The sequence below is a fragment of the Chlorocebus sabaeus genome, chromosome 8, assembly GCF_047675955.1.
Source record: "Chlorocebus sabaeus isolate Y175 chromosome 8, mChlSab1.0.hap1, whole genome shotgun sequence".
Taxonomy (NCBI): Eukaryota; Metazoa; Chordata; class Mammalia; order Primates; family Cercopithecidae; genus Chlorocebus; species Chlorocebus sabaeus.
Window position 1 is genome coordinate 29704634 of NC_132911.1, and position 19515 is coordinate 29724148.

Here is a 19515-nt window from a genome sequence, read left to right on the forward strand (position 1 = left end):
CGCGCGACGCTTCGCAGCGACACCGAAATCTCTGGCGGCGGCGAAGGGACTGTCCGACTGCAGAGTCCCAGCCGCAGCCGCAATGGGTCAGTGCGCCAACCCTACGTCACTGCCGGCGCGGCCAGTGGGGCAACGTGAGTGGCCGTCGCCGGCCCCGCCCCTAGAGCGCGCCGCGGTTTGGGGCGGGGCGAGGCGTGTGGGCGGGGCCGAGGACCAGGCGAGATGCGGCAGGAGGCGGGTTCGAGGCGGGGCGCCACAGTGTGGGCTGGGCCGAGGGCCTGACGCTGCCGCGCCCGCGGGCGGGGCGAGGGCTGCGAGCTGCTTTGTTGTGTCTGGTCTGAGATTCGGGAAGCTTCTGTGCGTAGGCGCTGCAGTTTGAGAGGCTGAAAACGTCACGACGCGAAATCTAAGAAATGTAGTCAAATTATGTATTATTAAAACCTCAATAACTGTATCAAGGGAAGTTCTGTGCTTTATTCAGCTCTATGTGTTCAGCACTTAGCATAGCGCCTGGCGCATGGTCAGTGTTCTTTGACTTGTTGCTAAATACAGAGAAGATTCAGCCGAAAGGTAGCAAGGAAATATATTGTCTGGTTTCAAGGCTCAGAACCTTTACATGGTTCCTTACTCATGGAGCCCGGAAGACTGTATAAAATGTCAGGAGGAGAAAATATTATCTGAGTGAAGAACCAGCCAGAGAAAACAGTTCTCTGAACTTTGAGGTCTGGCAGGCCTGGGTTTCTTTCATTCATTCATTCATTCATTCATTCATTCATTCATTCAATGGGTATATGTTGAATACCTAATACGCACCAGGCACTGTTTTAGGCATGGAGGATACAGACAAGATCCCTGTACTCATTGAAATAGAATAGGACAAATGGGCCGGGCGCGGTGGCTCACGCCTGTAATCCCAGCACTTTGGGAGGCCAAGGCGGGCGGATCACGAGGTCAGAAGATGGAGACCACGGTGAAACCCCGTCTCTACTAAAAAAATACAAAAAATTAGCCGGGCGCGGTGGTGGGCGCCTGTAGTCCCAGCCACTGGGAGGCTGAGACAGGAGAATGGCGTGAACCCTGGAGGCGGAGCTTGCAGTGAGCCAAGATCGCGCCACTGCACTCCAGCCTGGGCGACATAGCAAGACTCCGTCTCAAAAAAAAAAAAAAAAAAAAAAAAAAAAAAGGAATAGGACAAACGACATACCAATTAAGCAACAAAAATATAGGAAGTGATAACTACATTGATGAAAAAACAGGGTGATACAATGGAGCCTGGGGACACAACTTCAGGGAGGGCCTTGCTGAGGAAGTGATTTTTGAAGCTTGGGACCTGAATCATGAGGAAGAACTAGCCCTACAAAGATCAGGGGACTCATCTTCCCATCCGGGGAAGAGTGGATGCAAAAGCCCTAGCTTTGTGTTTTGAGGAAGAGTCATTCGGTCAGATGCTATAAAGAGTTCAGTCCCACAAGACTGCCCCCACTTCAGACATCAATCACAAGTCTCAGGTTGTGACCTGTGCTTCTGACCAACCAGCTATAAATTAGGGTTTCCAGACCGGGCGTGGTGGCTCATGCCTATAATCCCAGCATTTTGGGAGGCCAAGGCACGTGGATCGCCTGAGGTCAGGACTTCAAGATCAGCCTATCCAACATGGTAAAACCCTATCTCTACTACAAATAGGAAAAAGAGCTGGGCATGGTGGCACACACCTGTAATCCCAGCTATTCGGGAGGCTGAAGCAAGAGAATCGCTTGAACCCAGGAGGCGGAAGTTGCAGTGAGCCAAGATTGCCCCACTCCACCTGGACCACGGAGAGAGACTCCCTCTCAACAAATAAATTAGGGTTTTCATGACCCCCCCATCTTGAGTTCCATAATTTGCTAGAATGGCTCACAGAACTCAAAAAAACACTTTATGTTTACCAGATTATTATATTGAGCACCTACTAGTACCTAACAGTACCTACCAGGCACTGTTATCAGTATTGGGGATACAGCAGTGAATAAAACAAAATTTGGAGGATAAGAGAGGCAAACAAGGCCATAACTGAAGCAAAGTAAGTTAGGGGAAGAGTGGAATAAGAGGTGGCAGAGCAGTGAGACCTCAGCGTGGAATCAAGGAATGGTGGGACCAAGGACTGAAATAGACATCATAGAGAATTCTGTTCTCTTAAGTTTGAGGTGACTATTAGGCATCCAGGTAGATATGTCAAATAAACAGATATACTGTAAAAGTCGGAAGTTCAAAACTAAGGTAAATTTGGTAGTTATGTTGTAAATATAAAGGTAGCATTTAATGTCAGGATTCTATGGTTTGAATGTGTCCCCCAAAGCTCATGTGTTGGAAACTTAATCCCCAAAGCAATAGTGTTGAGAGGGGGGACTTTTAAGAGGTGATGAGGTTATGAGGGCAGAGCTCTTAATGCTGTTATCACAGGAGTGGGTTAGTTATTGGGGAGCGGGTTCCAGATAAAAGGGATGAGTTCAGCTCGCTTTCTCTTTTGCCTATCACCGTGAAATGACACAACAGGAAGTCCCCCACCAGATGCAGGCCCCTGGACCTAGGATTTCCCAGCCTCCAGAACGGTAAGAAATAAATCTCTATTCTTCATAAATTTACCAGTCTCAGGTATTCTGTTATAGCAACACAAAATGAACTGAGACATGTGAGAAGAGATACCGTAACATAAGGAGAGAATTGAGATACCACAAAAGAAGTGGCCCACGCTATGGGAACACTAACATTTGAACCTTGAGCAGAAGAAGATTCTAGAAAGACTCTGAGAAGTAACCTCTGGTGAAGAAGGAGGAAGAACTAGGAAAATAGAATATGGTAATTGAGAGAAAGAAAGAATGGTCAACAGTGTCCACTGTTGCTGAAAACTTGAAGCAAAATTTGGTCTTTGAATGTTACACTGTAGAAATCACTAATTACCTTAACAATAGAATTTTTGTTATTTGAGATTCTCACCATACACCATGTACAGTTCTGGACAGTCATGAACAAAACATGAAAGGTTGTACTAATAAACATTCTAGTGGGAGAGGTAGCCAACAAATTATGTCATTGCAAATAAGTAAGTGCCTTGGGCCAGGCACGGTGGTTCACACCTGTAATCTTAGCACTCTGGGAAGCCAAGGTGCATGATCACTTGAGACCAGGAGTTTGAGGCCAATCTGGGCAACATGGTAAGGCCCCATCTCTACAAAAAAAAAAAAAAAAAAAAAAAAAAAAAGTTTTAAATTAGCCAGATGTGGCTAGGCACGGTGGCTCACGCCTGTAATCCTAGCACTTTGGGAGGCTGAGGCAGCCAGATCATGAGGTCAGGAGATCAAGACCATCTTGGCTAACACGGTGAAACCCCCTCTCTACTGAAAATACAGAAAATTAGCTGGGCGTGGTGGTGAGCACCTGTAGTCCCAGCTACTTGGGAGGCTGAGGCAAGAGAATGGTGTGAACCCGAGAGGCAGAGCTTGCAGTGAGCCAAGATCGCACCACTGCACTCCAGCCTGGGCGATAGAGTGAGACTCCGTCTCAAAAAAAAAAAAAAAAAAAAAAAGCCAGATGTGGTGGCATGTGCCTGTCATCCCAGACACTCAAGAGGCTGAGGTAGGAGGATCACTTGAGGCCTGGAGGTTGAGGCTGCAGCGAGCCATGATTGCATCACTGCACTCCAGCCTGGGCAACAGAGCAAGACTCTATCTCAAATAATAATAAGTACCTTGAAGAAAAAACAGAGCAATATGACAGGTAATGCTATAATAAGTAGGATGGCCCAGAAAGATTCTCTAAGAAATTACCATTTGAGCTGAGAGCTAAATGATGAGGCTATAAAAGGAAAAAACAAACTGTTTTCTCCTTTTTACTGTCACACAACACAGAGCAGTTCTGTGACCAGAAGGGAACCTGGGGGAGTATTTTACCACACACCAACTAACTCTAAAGGACATCAACATGATGTCCTATAACTCAATTCAAGTTAAGGGCCCACTATCCTCAAGACTGCCCCCACTTCAGGCTTCAGTCCAGGAAAATACTTTATGTTTACCACTGTTATTGTAAAGGATTTATAAAGGATACAGGTGAACAGCCAGATGAAGAGATGGATAGGGCAAAGATAAGAATTAAGGCCATGGGGCTTCCATGCCCTCGCTGGGCACCCCACCCTCCCAGCACCTCCCTGCATTCAGCAACCTAGAAGCTCACGAAATCTTATTGTCTAGCGTTTGTATAGAGCTTAATCTCCAGCTGCCCTCCTCCCACCTCTCCTGTCAGTTGGTGGGTGGGTTGAAAGTTCCAACCCTCTAACACTCTAATCACATGGTCTTTCTGGTGACTGACTTTCCGGTGTCTGTAAACAATACAGTATAACAACTATTTACATAGTATTTACATTGCATTAGGTATTATAAATAATTTGGGGATTATTTAAAGTATACAGGAAGGGCTGGGTGTGGTGGCTAACACCTGTAATCCCAGCACTTTTGGAGGCCCGAGGTGGGTGTATCGCTTTAGCTTAAGAGTTCGAGACCAGCCTGGGCAACGTAAGAAGACCTTGTCTCTACAAAAAAAATTAGCCAGGCATGGTGGTGCATACCTGTGGTCCCCGCTACTTGGGAGGCTGAGGCAGGAGGATAGCTTGAGCCTGGGTGGCAGAAGTTGCAGTGAGCCAAAATCACACCACTGCACTCCAGCCTGGGTGACAGAGTGAGACGCTGACTCAAAAAAATTATTTTTTTTCTCTGAGTTTTCTCTGAATCAACCTGTAAGTGTTAGTAATTCCCAGTTTACAAAATTGTGAAGAGGATTAAATGAGATGAATGCTAAAGCACCAGGCACATAGCACCTGCTCAAAAAGTAAGAATTCCCTTCCTCTCATCCACATTCTCATCTTTACCATTTAACTTTGGAGAATGGGAAACCATCTGTATAAGAAGTATTAAAACTGAAAGGTAACACTAATTAGCTATTACATAACAATAGAGAACATTTAAAGGATATGACATTAACTAGCATTCAGGGTTCTCTTGGAAAACTGGTGAAGAAAACTGACGTTCTACCTTTTTTCAGACAATGATTTTCAAGCTTTGCTTTAGTTTGCATAGGAATCGTTTGAGGTGCTTGTTAAATTTTTAGATTCCGGGCTTTACCCACAAGAGTTCTAAATTCAGAAGGTCTGGAGTAGCAGTCAAGAATTTGGAAAGCATCCCAAAGTACTCTGCTTTAGGTGGTCCTTGAAATACAACATTTGGAAACACTGTTTTTAAGGTCTCAAGTGACTGGTCCCTACAACAGTAAACCAAAAATAGTCATTAGAGTAATGAGTGTTTTTGTGCTGGAAACACTGTGAATCTCATGGGAAAGATAAAGAGCACAATCTCTTAGGATTCTGTGACCACGGAAGAAAAGAATATAGATTCCTGTAACCTGCTGAGTAATCCCAGTTGCCCATGAATGTTGTCAACGACATCTGTAATGCCAACACATTTGTACTGAAAAGAGGAAATCAGGCAGGGCGTAGTGGCTCACACCTGTAATCCCAGCCCTTTGGGAGGCCAAAGTGGGTGGATCTCTTGAGCCCCAGAGTTCAAGACTAGCCTGGACAACATGGCAAAACCCCACCTCTACAAAAACGAAAAAATTAGCAGGGAGTGGTGGTGCATATCTGTGGTCCCAGCTACTCGGGAGGCTGAGGCAGGAGGATAACTTGAGCCCTGGAGGTGGTGGCTGTCATGACAGGAGGCTGCCATGACTGTGACTGCACCACTGCACTGCAGCCTGGGCAACAGGATAACACCTTGCCCCCAAAAAAAAAAAAGAAAAAAAAAGGAGAAAATGTATCTTTGTAGTTATCCTAGACAAGATAGCTACAAAGATAAAAATAATAACAAAATAATAAAATCATAAAATTTAAAAATTAAAAAATAATAAAAACAAATGAAAAAATAAAGCTATATACCCACCTCACAATTTGCCCACAAGGATATTCCTTGTGGACAAAGGACAGAGAGAACTCAAAGTCACCCTTTGCTCACTGTGACAAATGCTTATCTGATTGCTTCCTTTGCCCTGTCTTTTCACTAAACCAGACTAAAGCATAAGTGACTATACCTGTAAATTGTGTATTCAGTGAAAGGCTAATCAGAAACTCAGAAGAGGCTGGGCACCGTGGCTTATGCCTATAATCCCAGCACTTTGGGAGGCTGAGGCAGGTAGATCACTCGAGCTCAGGAGTTCGAGACCAGCCTGGCCAACATGGTTAAACCCATATCTACTAAAAATACAAAAATTAGCCGGGTGCGGTGGCACATGCCTGTAATCCCAGCTACTTGGGAGGCTGAGGCAGGAGAATCACTTGAACCCAGAAGACAGAGGGTGCCACAGCACTCTGGCCTCAAAAAAGAAAAAAAAAAAAATTAGCCGGGCGTGGTGGTGGACACCTGTAATCTCAGCTATTCGGGAGACTGAGGCAGGAGAATCGGTTGAGCCCAGGAGTTGAAGGTTGCAGTGAGCCGAGATCACACCACTGTACTCCAGCCTGCAGCCTGGATAACAGAGCAAGACTTGGTCTCAAAAAAATAAAAAATAAAAAATAAAGCAACCATTTGTCTCTTATCTACCTATGACCTGGACGCCCCCTCCCTACTTTGAGTTGTCCCCCTTCGCAGACCGAACCAATGTACACCTTATATACAGTTATTGCTGTCTCATGTCTCCCCAAAATGTATAACACCAAGCTGTGCCCCAACCATTTTGGACACAGGTCATCAAAACCTCCTGAGGCGTGTCAAGGGTGCGTCTTTAACCCTGGCAAAATAAACTTTCTAAACTGACTAAGACCTGTCTCAGATATTGTGGGTTCACAGAACAAAACAAGAAAAGGTGTTGTGGTGGGTGACATGTGAGATGGAATTATTCACTTCTCCAGGAATTCTACCTATCCATTCAAGATGGCTGGGGAGAAGGACGCATATGCCTGCTTCAGTAGTTTAGGGAAAGGAGCTGGTGGCTCATAGATTCCATGTAAGCAGCGTGCATTTCCATGGCATATGTTCAAGTGTGCCTTGTGGTTTTGTTACCACATCCTTGAATGAAAATTTTTTTCATGATACAGGAAAGAGATGGTAGATCTTTCTGCACTAACTTGAACAGAAAAAAATCTACTCTCCTACAAAACACCCATAGACTCATTTGGTGCATTAAGACTCAAGAAGTGACCTGTTTGTTGTTGCTGTTGTTGTTTAAATTGTAATTCAACTCTAGAAATAGTAGAGAGAAGCAGAGGGGGTAATGCCTTAAACTTCCCAGTTGCTCTCATTTAAAAGCATATTGGAATTATCTCTTCTAAACATTCACTCAACAAAGTCTTATATGCCACTTTATCTTAGTCTGATGACTAAAAAAAAATTAAAAATTCAAATCGTATGTAGCTCACCCCCACCTACTTACTTTTAAAAACTTCAAAAGATTTTTATCGCTCAGAGAGAAAAGCCAAAATTCCTTGTGTATGGCCCTACTATATAAGCATGCTGCCCCACCCCAACCTTGACCAACCCCGTTGGCCACCTCTCTTCTCTCCAAGGGACCAAGCAAGCTCCTTGCTCCATTTGCTGCCAAAGTTCCTAACTCCCCACCACACACACATGCATGCTCACGTGCGAACACACACAAAAACACACATAACATACACAAACATACACAAACACGCACACACACTTGCACACACACAAACATGCACACACACACAAACACGCGCACACACCCACGCAGGCACACACAAACACACAAACACATACACACGCACATACACGCAGGCACAAACGCACACATACAAACACGCATATACAAACATGCACACAAACACACGGACGCACACACAAACACAAGGACACACACACAACACAAACACACACACAAACACCCATGCACACACGTACACACACAAACACATGCACGCACACACACACAAACACAAAAACAACACACCTCGCCACCTGTGATGGCTTTTCCCTTCTCTATTAACACATTTATTCATCCCTGTGTTCTCTCTCCTTGGGGGAAATTTTCCCTGGCAGATCATAATCAAAAGTTTTCATAGGACTATTTACCCATCTTTCCTAGTGTAGGAAAGGATAAAAACTTCCTTTACCCTCTTAGGTTCAGAAGCTGAGAACTGTGAATTAAACTAATAAAGTACAGATTACCAGGGGGAAAAAAAAGGTTTATTTTGCATGCACAAGGAGTCTTCACAGAAAAGAAGTGAAAACTCAAAAAGTAATTAGGCCTGGGACCTTCCATCATTTTAACAAAGGGTGATGTATTGTGGAAAAGTAGACAAAGGAAAGGGTTTGGACTTCTAGGGGCAGTAGATTGTAAGAAGGTAAATATATAGGGGAAAACTAATGAAAGATAAGGTCTACTTTAGTAACGTTTTCACAGACTCCAATAAATGCTGTTTACTGGGGCATAAGAGTTGCCTCCTCTCCCTGGTCTGGAAAATGTAAATATTTATAAGTAGAAAAAAATTTTTTGAGGGCCAGGCGCAGTGGCTCACGCCTGTAATTTCAGCACTTTGTGAGGCCCAGGTGGGCAGATCACTTGAGGCCAGGAGTTTGAGACCAGCCTGGGCAACATGGTGAAACCTGTTGTAACCGAGCAAAACACCACACTTTGAGACTAATTCAGGAGTCCTTTATTGCCGGCGACCGAGAGAGGGCTAGAGCTCGAAATTCTCTTGGCCCTGAAGAAGAGGCTAGATTTCCTTTTATACCTTGGTCTAAATCAGGGAGGAGGCGTCTAGCTGAAGCAATATTTACAGAGGCAGAACAGGCAAAAAGTTAAAAGATAAATGGTTACAGAAACAGTTACAGGAAAATAAACAGTTCCAGGTGCATGGGTCTTAAATTATCACAAAGTGATAAACGCAGGGGCTTTGGGTACCATCAACTGAGCACGTTCCCAGGAGCTGCTGGTACAGCTTGCCTCAGTATCTTATCAATAAGCGCATTCCTGGATGTGCTTGGAGTCAGCTTGCACCAGTTATGTCCTTAAGGGAGGGGGCCAAGGGTCTGCAAGCGAAGAAACCAAAATGGAGTCTGTCTGGCTCTCTCAGCTAAAAGAGAGTCAATCAGGTTAAAACAAGGTAGGGTATCACACTGTAATCCCTGCGCTTTGGGAGGCTGAAGAGGGCAGATCCTTGAACTCAGGAGACCCGTTTGGGCAACAAGGTGAGAGTCTCACACCCCGCCCCCTCTCTACAAAAAAACAAAACAAAAGCCAGGCATGGTGGCTCATGTCTGTGGTCCCAGCTACTGCGAGGCTGACGTGAGAAAATCACTTGAGCCCTGAAGATAGAGGCTGCAGTAGCCGTGATCACATTCCAGCCTGGGCGACAGAGACCCTGTGTCAAAAAACAAAACAAAGAATGTGAAATTAAGCCAAAAGCCATCACACGTGCATCCAAAGGACGACCGCCACCCGCGATCCCTTCCCAAAGCACGCGGGAGGTTGCGGGAGTAGGGACAGGGGCTTCAGCAGGGAGCCCCCAGACCGGCCCTGACGGGAATTCAAGACCTGGCGCCGGCTCATTCTCCCAGTCTGGGCGGCGGCGGCAAGCCTCGGCCGGCGGTGATAAGCCTCGGCCGGCGGCGATCTGCAGACCGGCCAAGAAGGGAGGAAGCGGTCGGCCACACAGCCCAGCCCGGCGCGGCCCCCGCGCCCCCGCGCAAGCCAGAGCCGCCGGCGGAAGTGCTGCGTCGCGCACTTCCGGGTGTTGTCTGGCCGCGGTAGCGTCTTGGGTCTCCTGGCCGCCGCCGCCGCCGCCGCCTCGGGTCGTGGAGCCAGGAGCGACGTCACCGCCATGGCAGGCATCAAAGGTGGGCCTGGGGTGCGGGACGCGGGAGGTCTGAGGCCTGCCGGGGAAGATGGGCCGGGGGTCCCACGCGGCCCCCGCACTTCCCCTCTGGGCCCGGGCGCGCGCGTGGGGGTCCCTGCTTCGGGGAAGCGACCCCCGCCCCGGCCCTGCCCTTGGCCCGGAGGTGGGCGCGGCGCCCTCAGGCAAGGGACGGTTGCGACTCTGGCTTCCCCCGACAGCCCCCACTTTCTGCCGATTTCGGCAGCCTGTCTCCCACCCATCGTACCCCGGACAAAATATGAAGTGGTTGGCGGTCAGTGAGGAGTCCCGTCGCGACTTGGGCGGCCACACACGTTTTGCAGGAGTTTGCATCCAAGAGAGAGGCAGGCAGAGCGTGGGATTGAGGAGGCTGAGGCTGCTGGAGATGCCAGCTATGGAAAACCAGTCATTTCCCACCGAAAGGCACAAGTGCGGGCTGCGGGCACTGCACGGGTCTCCCCGAAACCTCGAGCCCCACGTCCACCCCGGCCCCCCGCGCCCGAAGCTTTACAGGCTCCCGAAACCGGTGCATTTTCATCTGCGGTGTCTGGACCCTAGAGTGGATCCCGTAGCGACCCCAGAGTGCTCTTGGCTCACTTCCCTCTCCGCAGTTGCACCCTGAGGCTTTTTCAAATTGCAAAGTATTTCTTTTTTTTTTTTTTTTAGAAGATAAAATAGTGTTACAACTTAATGAAAAACTATTGGCTTATTCATGTATTTTCTTTTTAAAAAAGGGATGTCGCATTTGTTCCAAATGTTAGGTAGTTTTGTTGTCAGTGTGATGAGAAGCAAAGTTTTCAACTACTGCTTACTAATTACATTGATTTCTTGACCTGCCGCTTTGTAGAAGGGCAGTCAGGCAGGAAGCAGGAACTACTTTAGGAGCAGTGGTTTTCTTTGTATTTTTTCTTCTCTAAGGAAAACTTAATCAAGTTTTTTTCTCAGGGTCGGTCTTACTGTTTCTTGTTTATTTTCAATGTCTGGAAACATTTCATTTCCCATATAAAACCTTGTCATTTAAGCAACTGGGATACTTTTTGTAATCTCCTTTTGAACCATAATAGACTCTTTTAAACCCTTATGTGAAAGGCAGTTATTGTGAATTGCTGTGGTTTTTAGGATGTTGCCTGTTTCCCTGTTCTTCCCCGTTTCTTCAGTGTCATTAATGCGGGAGTCTCTTAAGAAAATCGCTCTGTAATTTACTTCTCCAGACCTAGGGAAATACTGCATTAAACTGACGAAGGTGCCTCAGGTGAATTGCACTTTTGATTTCAGCAGGATTTTCTGGTTGACGTGAGTCAGTATGTTTCTTTCTCTTGGCCTAATATCATCTTTATATTAGGAAGGAGTGTTGCCATAATTAGAGACCATTAGGCATTTCTTGAGCTATTTGTCTATTACTTTTTGATATATTGGATTTTCTGGTGACTCCCAGGTTAGAGAAGTGGTCCCTCCTTCTACTCTAATTTCTTTGTAATCACAGAGTCAGCATCTTGTCTCTAGAGAGTTTTTCTAGCTAATTGGGCTGCTCCATCCCTAGCCTAGAGGCTTTGGGAGTAGAAACCAGACTTATCTAAGCTTTGCCTTCCAAATGTTGCATCACACAATTACTATATGAATTCTTGCCTTGTTGATGTGTCATTTAAGAAACAGTTTGTATACAAGTGATGAAATGTATATATAAATCTGCCTAGTTGCCAATTTCATAAGATTGAAGAAACTACAAGTTTTGAGAATACTGATAAGCAATTTATTTAACCTCTAATTGGCTACCTTATTCGGTATGACTGGGAGATGAGATGTCACATCAAACTGTGTTATGAATATTTTTTTTAAAAATTTAGTATTTAATCCCGGCGCAGTGGCTCACGCCTGTAATCCCAACACTTTAGGAGGCCAAGGCAGGCGGATTAACTGAGGTTGGGAGTTTGAGGCCAGCCTGACCAACATGGAGAAACCCCGTCTCTACGGGGTGGATCACGAGGTCAGGAGTTCAAGACCAGCCTGTCCAAGTTGGTGAAACCCCGTCTCTACTAAAGATACAAAAAAGTTAGCTGGGCATGGTGGCAGGCACCTGTAATCCCAGCTACTCAGAAGGCTGAGGCAGGGAATTGCTTGAACCTGGGAGGTGGAGGTTGTAGTGAGCCAAGGTCACACTGTTGCACTCCAGCATGGGCAACAGAGTGAGACTCCTTCTCAAAAAAAAAAAAAATTATATATTAAATTATATATGAAATAAAATTATATATTATATAACAATATATAATATATATTTAACATATTATATATAATTATATATTAGGATATATTATATATTACATATTATGCATATTATATATTTATATATCATGTATGTATTATGTATATTATATATTTATATATCATGTATCTATATTATGTATATTATATATTTATATATCATGTATATAATATATAACGTATATTATATATTATACACATATGTAATATATATTATACATACATTATATATTATGTAACATATAATATATAATAATATATATTATATATAATTATATATAGTATATATATTATATTTAGTATTTAATGGAATGGAAGTATTATCTCAAGGTATCTTAATTCCCCCAAACAATTCCAAGGACCTTACTTTTTCATTATACAACAACGTTTAAAAGGAATTGGAATCTCAGGCTACTAAAGTTATTCCAGTATTCCTATTCATAACACTTATAATAAGACAATATTGATTTATGTTTTTAAAATTGTTTTATGATACTTGAGCCTTATCTCATTTTAGACCTTGTTTTTTTTTTTTTAAGGAATCATTTTTCATTAACTTTGCAAGAGTATAGTCAAAGAATTTAGACTTTCTTTTTTGATAAGAATATGAATGACTGTTCTCTGTCACAGAACAGTCACCTTCAGAGGCCATCATGGTCCTAAGGTGGCTTGCCTCTTGCAGAGATTACCATAAACATGCTTTTTGAGATTTTTCTTCCTGGTTTAAATATATATATTTTTTGCTTCCTGCCTCCTGTCAGAGGGCAATTCTTGCTTGTATGCAATTCTTTCTCCTAGTTCCCATTTGTTTCAGTGTGGGAAGCAAGATAATCAAACTTAGAAAATTTTGTGTCACAAGGTATACAGGTAATAGTGATTACTTTTGGGAAGGAAAAGTTTGTTTTTACTTAATTTTTGTTCTGGGTGTATGATTTACGTATTGAAAAATATATAAGTGAGCATAGGTGATTCTTTAAAATAAAAATGTGTTGTCCTCTGAATTCTCACCTAACAACTGTGTCATGAAAATGAATTAATATAAATAAGAACTTAAGGGTCTTTATTTATAGAGAATGTTGGCTTTAGTGTATGGGCTTTGTAACATCTATTTTGTCTTTTTTTAGTGGCCTTTGTTTTCTCCAGGGTTCTAAGTTGCATGTAAATGGCTTCTGAATGATTGAGGTGTTACTAGGTAGTATTTGTAGTAATGGACTTAGCTGTCTTAATAGTACCTTTAGTGTTCAGAAAATTATCTGCTTTTAAGATCTAGTCCAACTGTCCTTTTAAAGAAGGAAGAACTGAGACTCATAAATTACTTGTACAACTAGTTAGTAGCTGTTAGGGCCTCAGACCCTCCTTACTGTCAGTTCCATGCTGCTTCCACTCTGCTACATTCATTCCACAAATATTTGTTGAGTGTTAAGAGCCAGGGCACGACCATCACAACAGAAAAACTTGCTCCCCCTTCTCATGAAATGGACAGTTGAGAAGGAAAGACAAAATACAAACCAGTAGGAAATCACAGCTAATAACTGAGCAAAGGAGTGAACAGAGGGCCTCAGCATACATGGGTCTCTGCCTGGAATACTCATCCCAAATATCCATGTGATTTCCTCCCTCCCTTCACACAGATCTCTGCTCAGGTGATGCCTCATCAGAGATGCCTTCCCTGGCCACTGTGTCTAGACTAGCACTAATATCCCTTACTCTCCCTGACATTTGTCATCACTTGACATTTATTTGCTTGCTTGTTAAAAATCATTTTCTTCTCCCACTAGAACATAAGCTCCGTGAGAGCAAAAGCTTTGATTGTTGTCATTGCTCTGTCTCCAGTAGCAAGAACAGTATCTGACACACATTAGGTGCTCCATAGATGTTTGTTAGAGGAATGAATAAATGAATATAACAGGGAATTGGTCTAGTCAGAAGGTTTGGAAAAACTTCACTGGGGCCAGGTGCGGTGGCTCATGCCTATAATCCCAGCACTTTGGGAGGCTGAGGTGGGCAGATCACAAGGTCAAGAGATTGAGACCATCCTGACCAACATGGTGAAACCCCATCTCTACTAAAAATACAAAAAAAAAAAAAAAAAAATTAGCTGGGCATGGTGGCGTGTGCCTCGAGTCCCAGCTATCCGGGAGGCTGAGATCTGAAGGAAAAGCAGGAGTTAAGTTGGAAGAAAGTGGAGAGGAGTGGGAAAGGGCCATGTGTCATTCACTGTTGTATCCCCAGTGCTTGTCACATATTTAGTGCTCAGTGAATATTTCTTCAGTGAATGAAAAAAATGTCCGAGGCAGAAGGGACACAGTATGCACAGGCCACGTGAGTGAGCGAGACTGCTGATTTCCAGGAAAGGAAAGAGGGCCAGTGTAACTAAAGTGAAGGTTCAGGGACACTGTAGTAGTCTGGTGTGACACATCACAAGAGAGGCAGGCAGGGCCCGGTCATGAGAACCAGTTTGGAACTGAAGAAAACAAATGGTAAATTCTGTAATTTTCCTTACAGTTTATATTGCATTCCCCTGTAAACTTGAAGTGCCTCATTTGCTGTAAAATAAAAATGCAATTCTTTTCCTATAGCTGGAAATAGAATGGTGTTCAGGACTAAGTGACTGTGTTCGGGGTTGACATCACCTGCATCAGCGATCTAACCAAAAACTAAATCTGCCAAGCCACTATGTCATTGGGCGTCCTTGATTACAACCATTTTAGTTCTGCAGAGTATATCAGTAGTACTTGGCAAAGTTTAACCTGTTTCCTGTTCATTTTGGTTTCTCTTTGTTAGCCTTTGTCCTGGTAACTTTTAGACCTTCTTCAAATGTTTCGAATTTTAACTTCTGAATTTTAATAAAATGGCCTAACAACAACAAAACTAGTTATTTTCTTAGCCACTGTAACTGTAGAAATACAGGTTATATAGAACTCATCATAAATTTATCATTATTTACTTTTTGAGATGGAGTCTTGCTCTGTTGCACAGGCTGGAGTGCAAAGGCACAGTCTAGGCTCACTGCAACCTCCCTCCCCTTCCCGGGTTCAAGCAATTCTCCTGCCTCAGCCTCCTGAGTAGCTGGGACTACATGCATGTGCCACCACATCCAGCTAATTGTTTGTATTTTTAGTATAGACAGGGTTTCACCATATTGGCCAGGTAGGTCTCAAACCCCTGACCTCGTGATCTGCCCACCTTGGCCTCCCAAAGTGCTGGGATTACAGGCATGAGCCACTGCACTCGGCTATCATTTATTTCTTTGCTTTAGTCTAGGTCATTGATTAACTATGCCTATTCAAGAAAGTTGTTTCTATTCACTAACATGTGAGAGCACCTTAAAATGTACTGCTCTGTGTGTGTGTGTGTGTGTGTGTGTGTGTAGCTTTAGAAACTATATTTCACCTGTAGAATGCATCTATTGCTTATAATAACACCTTAAAATAGTGATACCTCAGAGGAATTATAACCCATTATCCTACAGATTTTCTAATGTAGATTAGGGAAGGAAACCCAGCTCTACTTTTGCAAACGATTTAAAGATCTGCAACAAAATTAATTGATTAAAATCATTAACTACAGATATCCTCAGGCATTTTTTCTGGTCAGTTTTATGCACATTGAGAGTATATATGCAAGAAACAGGAGCTGATTAGAAGAAGTTTTCCTATAGTATGAGGCTTTTAAAGTGCAGTAAACTTGAGAATGTGGAGTTTCTCCATATACAGCTTTTCAAAACTGTAGTGATCTGTGAAGTAAATATAATTCTAATGCCCAGAAGAGCATTGAGCCTGTGGACTGTGACTCTTTAGAAAGGGAACCAGCAATTGGGGATTGTGGTGGGGTACTAGCAGTAGGTTAGAGCTTTAAAAATCAGTGTCACTGGCTGGGTGTGGTGGCTCATGCCTGTATCCCAGCACTTTGGGAGGCCAAGGCAGATGGATCCCCTGAGGTCGGGAGTTCGAGACTAGCCTGACCAACATGGAGAAACCCTGTCTCTACTAAAAATAGAAAATTAGCAGGGCGTGGTAGTGCATGCCTGTAATCCCACCTTACTCAGGAGGCTGAGGCAGGAGAATCACTTGAACCTGAGAGGTGGAGGTTACAGTGAGCCGAGATCGAGCCATTGGACTCCAGCCTGGGTAACCAGAGTGAAACTCCATCTCAAAAACAAAACAAAACAAGAAAAGTCAATGTCACTTTATTTTGCCCTGAAGATACCACAGAAGACTTATTCTAAGACTAGATAACTTACACTTTTGATGGCACCTTGCTATTAATACGTTTGAGGGATTTTTGTTTCTGAGGTTACAGATAATATTCAGACTGCTGATATTAATAAAAATATTTATTTAACTAATTTATATTCCTATTGCACTTTTTATTTGCTTTGCAGCTTTGATTAGTTTGTCCTTTGGAGGAGCGATCGGACTGATGTTTTTGATGCTTGGATGTGCCCTTCCAATATACAAGTATGTAAAATGTTTGTCTTTCTGAATATTTAAGGGTAAAATTTTTCTACTTTTAAAGCTTAAAAAAAGTTTTTGTTTTTTTTCACTACTGTAAAAGTAAAGCAGAGAAATGTTCTCTTACCAAACACATACCTTTGTAAAAATCATCACTTAAAATTTGTTTCTAAAGATTTTAGGACACCAAAATGCAAATAAGACTTTTGGCTGTTACCGGCTCTTTCACTACTGCTGAGTCTGCAATGGCAGGATAGCTACACAGTACCTCAGCCTCCTGCTCAGTTTTTAACACCTATTGATAATACGAATTACAAGAAAATTTAAAATGTCTTTTTGCAAAAAAATGCCATAAGCAGTCAAAGCACAATTGACTAAAAAAAAAAAAGTTGTAAACAATTACTTTCCGGCCGGGTGCGGTGGCTCGCCCACGCCTGTAATCCCAGCACTTTGGGAGGCCAAGGTGGGAGGATTGCCGGAGGTCAGGAGTTCGAGACCAGCCTGGCTAACATGGTGAAACCCCATCTCTACTAAAAATATTAAAAAAAATTAGCCAGGCGTGGTGGCGCATGCCTGTAGTCCCAGGTACTCGGGAGGCTGAGGCAGGAGAATCACCTGAACCCAGGAGACGGAGGTTGCAGTGAGCCAAGATCACGCCACTGCACTGCAGCCTGGGCAACAGAGCAAGACTCCGTTTCCCAAAAAAACAAAAAACAAAAATTGCTTTCCTTAGGATAGAAAGAACTTCTCAAAGTTAACATTTTAACATTTAGATAAATTAGAAAACAATGGACAACTCAATAGAAAAATACAAAAAGAGAACTACAAATTGCTAATAAGCACATAAAAATATCCCCAGCTTCACTCAAAACTAAGCCAAATCCATTGGCAAAGACAAGAGACAGTGCAAGCAGACACTCGTTTGTGATGTGGTGGAGTACACATAGGTAGTTTTCTTGGAGATAAGTTTGCCTGTAGCTCTCAAAGTATATATTCTTTGAGGTAGCCCTTTCACTCATGCAAACCCACTTGCAGATGTTTACATAGATACATTTAGTGGGGGAGAGTATGGATGTTCAAGCAGCCTTGTTTTTTGGTTTTTGGTTTTGTTTTGTTCATCTGAGCCTTATTTATAAGAGCCAAAAAAAATTCTGGAAACATCCTAAATGTCCTTCAGAAGAAAAATGGTTACATTATAGTAAATCTATTAATGGAAATACTAGGCAGTCTTAAAAAGAGTGAGGAAGAGCTGTAAGTGCTAACATGTGAATATGTTCAAGACACACTGTTAGGAAACTGCAGGGACCCATTCATATTTTAAAGTTTATGTGGAAATGTGCAAGAGTCCCCGAGAAGCTCAATAGGAAAGTGGGCAAGAGGAGATTTGGAGAACTTTTAGTCTTTACTTTTTGTGCTTTTGTACTGTTTGAATTATTTTTCTTAAGCATATATTCAATTTTTAATTTTTTTTCTTAAAATGTTTAGGAAATGGTCAGGCACAGTGGCTCACACCTGTAATCCTAGCACTTTGGGGGGCCTAGGCAGGTGGATCCCCTGAGCTCAGGAGTTGAAGACCAGCCTGGCCAACATGGTGAAACCTCATCTCCACTAAAAATACAAAAATTAGCAGGGTGTGGTGGCACACACCTGTAATCCCAGCTAGTCAGCGGGGCTGAGGCAGGAGAATCACTTGAACCCAGGAAAGATCACACCACTGCACTCCAGCCTGGGCAACAGAGCCAGACTCTGTCTCAAAAAAATAAAAATAAAAATAAATTTAGGAAACATAAATAGCTGCTTATCATTAGCCTCTGTATAATCACATCTCCACCATGATATGTATTTTATTCTATGGTAGTTTTAAGGGCATCTATTTCCTTTTAGCTTTTTATTTTGAAACAATTTTAGATTCTGAAGAAGTTGCAAAAATCATACACAGAGATCCCCTGTACCCTCCACACAGCTTGCCAGAGTCGTAAGATCTTACATAACTGTAGTTAACAAAACCAGGAAATGACTGTGGTACAATACAGTTAACTAGATGGTAGAGTAAAAGCCATCTATTTTTATTGTGATAAATTCTATATTCTGACTGAAAGTGTTCAAAATTACTTTTAGCTTCTTTTCTGTATTTTGATTTCTGTAATTTGGGAGTTCCTTGTGATGTAAGGGAAGTTTAGGGTTGCTTCAGCTTTATGCTAAGTTTGGGTATCATCCATTAGAAGTCAAGGGAATGAATCTTGATTTTTTTTAAAAGACCATATTTTGTGTGTAGGAAAATGACATAGCAAAAATTACATTAACTTATTTTTCTTTTTCTAGCAAATACTGGCCCCTCTTTGTTCTATTTTTTTACATCCTTTCACCTATTCCATACTGCATAGCAAGAAGATTAGTGGATGATACAGATGCGATGAGTAACGCTTGTAAGGAACTTGCCATCTTTCTTACAACAGGCATTGTTGTGTCAGCTTTTGGACTCCCTATTGTATTTGCCAGAGCGCATCTGGTAAGTGATTATCTTCTTCCATTAATGATTTTATATTGAACATGTGTTAAATTTTTCTCAAGCAAAGTTTTTGTTAATGACATGAAAAGAGATGAAAGACATAAGAGCCTAGAAGACAGAGATTAAAATCTCACTTTATTGTTTGTTCTTGTTAACTAAAAAAAGAGATATTTGAGAACGTGGCTTGGATCTGCAGCAGCTGTTGGCTTGCTAATACTTAACTGTCAGAGTTGAGCATATCAACTCCCCCGGTGCTGAACAACCCAGGCCTATCCTGTAAAACTTAAAATCTGGAAGACCTGAAAAGATGTATGTGCTCTGCAGGCGGAAGAGCACTGAAGAGGGGAAGGGGCTGGCTGTGGGTACTCAGTTCTTCCTCCCAAACTCACTGATCCACA

The 19515-nt window shown here is 42.9% G+C and overlaps 1 protein-coding gene across 2 annotated transcripts in view; it reads left to right on the plus strand.

Annotated features, from left to right (window-relative positions):
* Window positions 1–9721: 9721 nt before the first annotated feature.
* The window catches only part of LEPROTL1 (leptin receptor overlapping transcript like 1), a 44427-nt gene continuing 34633 nt past the window's right edge, over window positions 9722–19515 (plus strand). For both annotated transcript variants that reach the window (XM_037983625.2, XM_007962079.3), the window contains exons 1-3: window positions 9722–9878; window positions 16539–16614; window positions 18931–19117. In XM_037983625.2, the coding sequence (XP_037839553.1) occupies window positions 9863–9878; window positions 16539–16614; window positions 18931–19117 (279 nt within the window). In that variant the 5' untranslated portion in view covers window positions 9722–9862. The remainder of the gene's footprint in view (window positions 9879–16538; window positions 16615–18930; window positions 19118–19515) is intronic.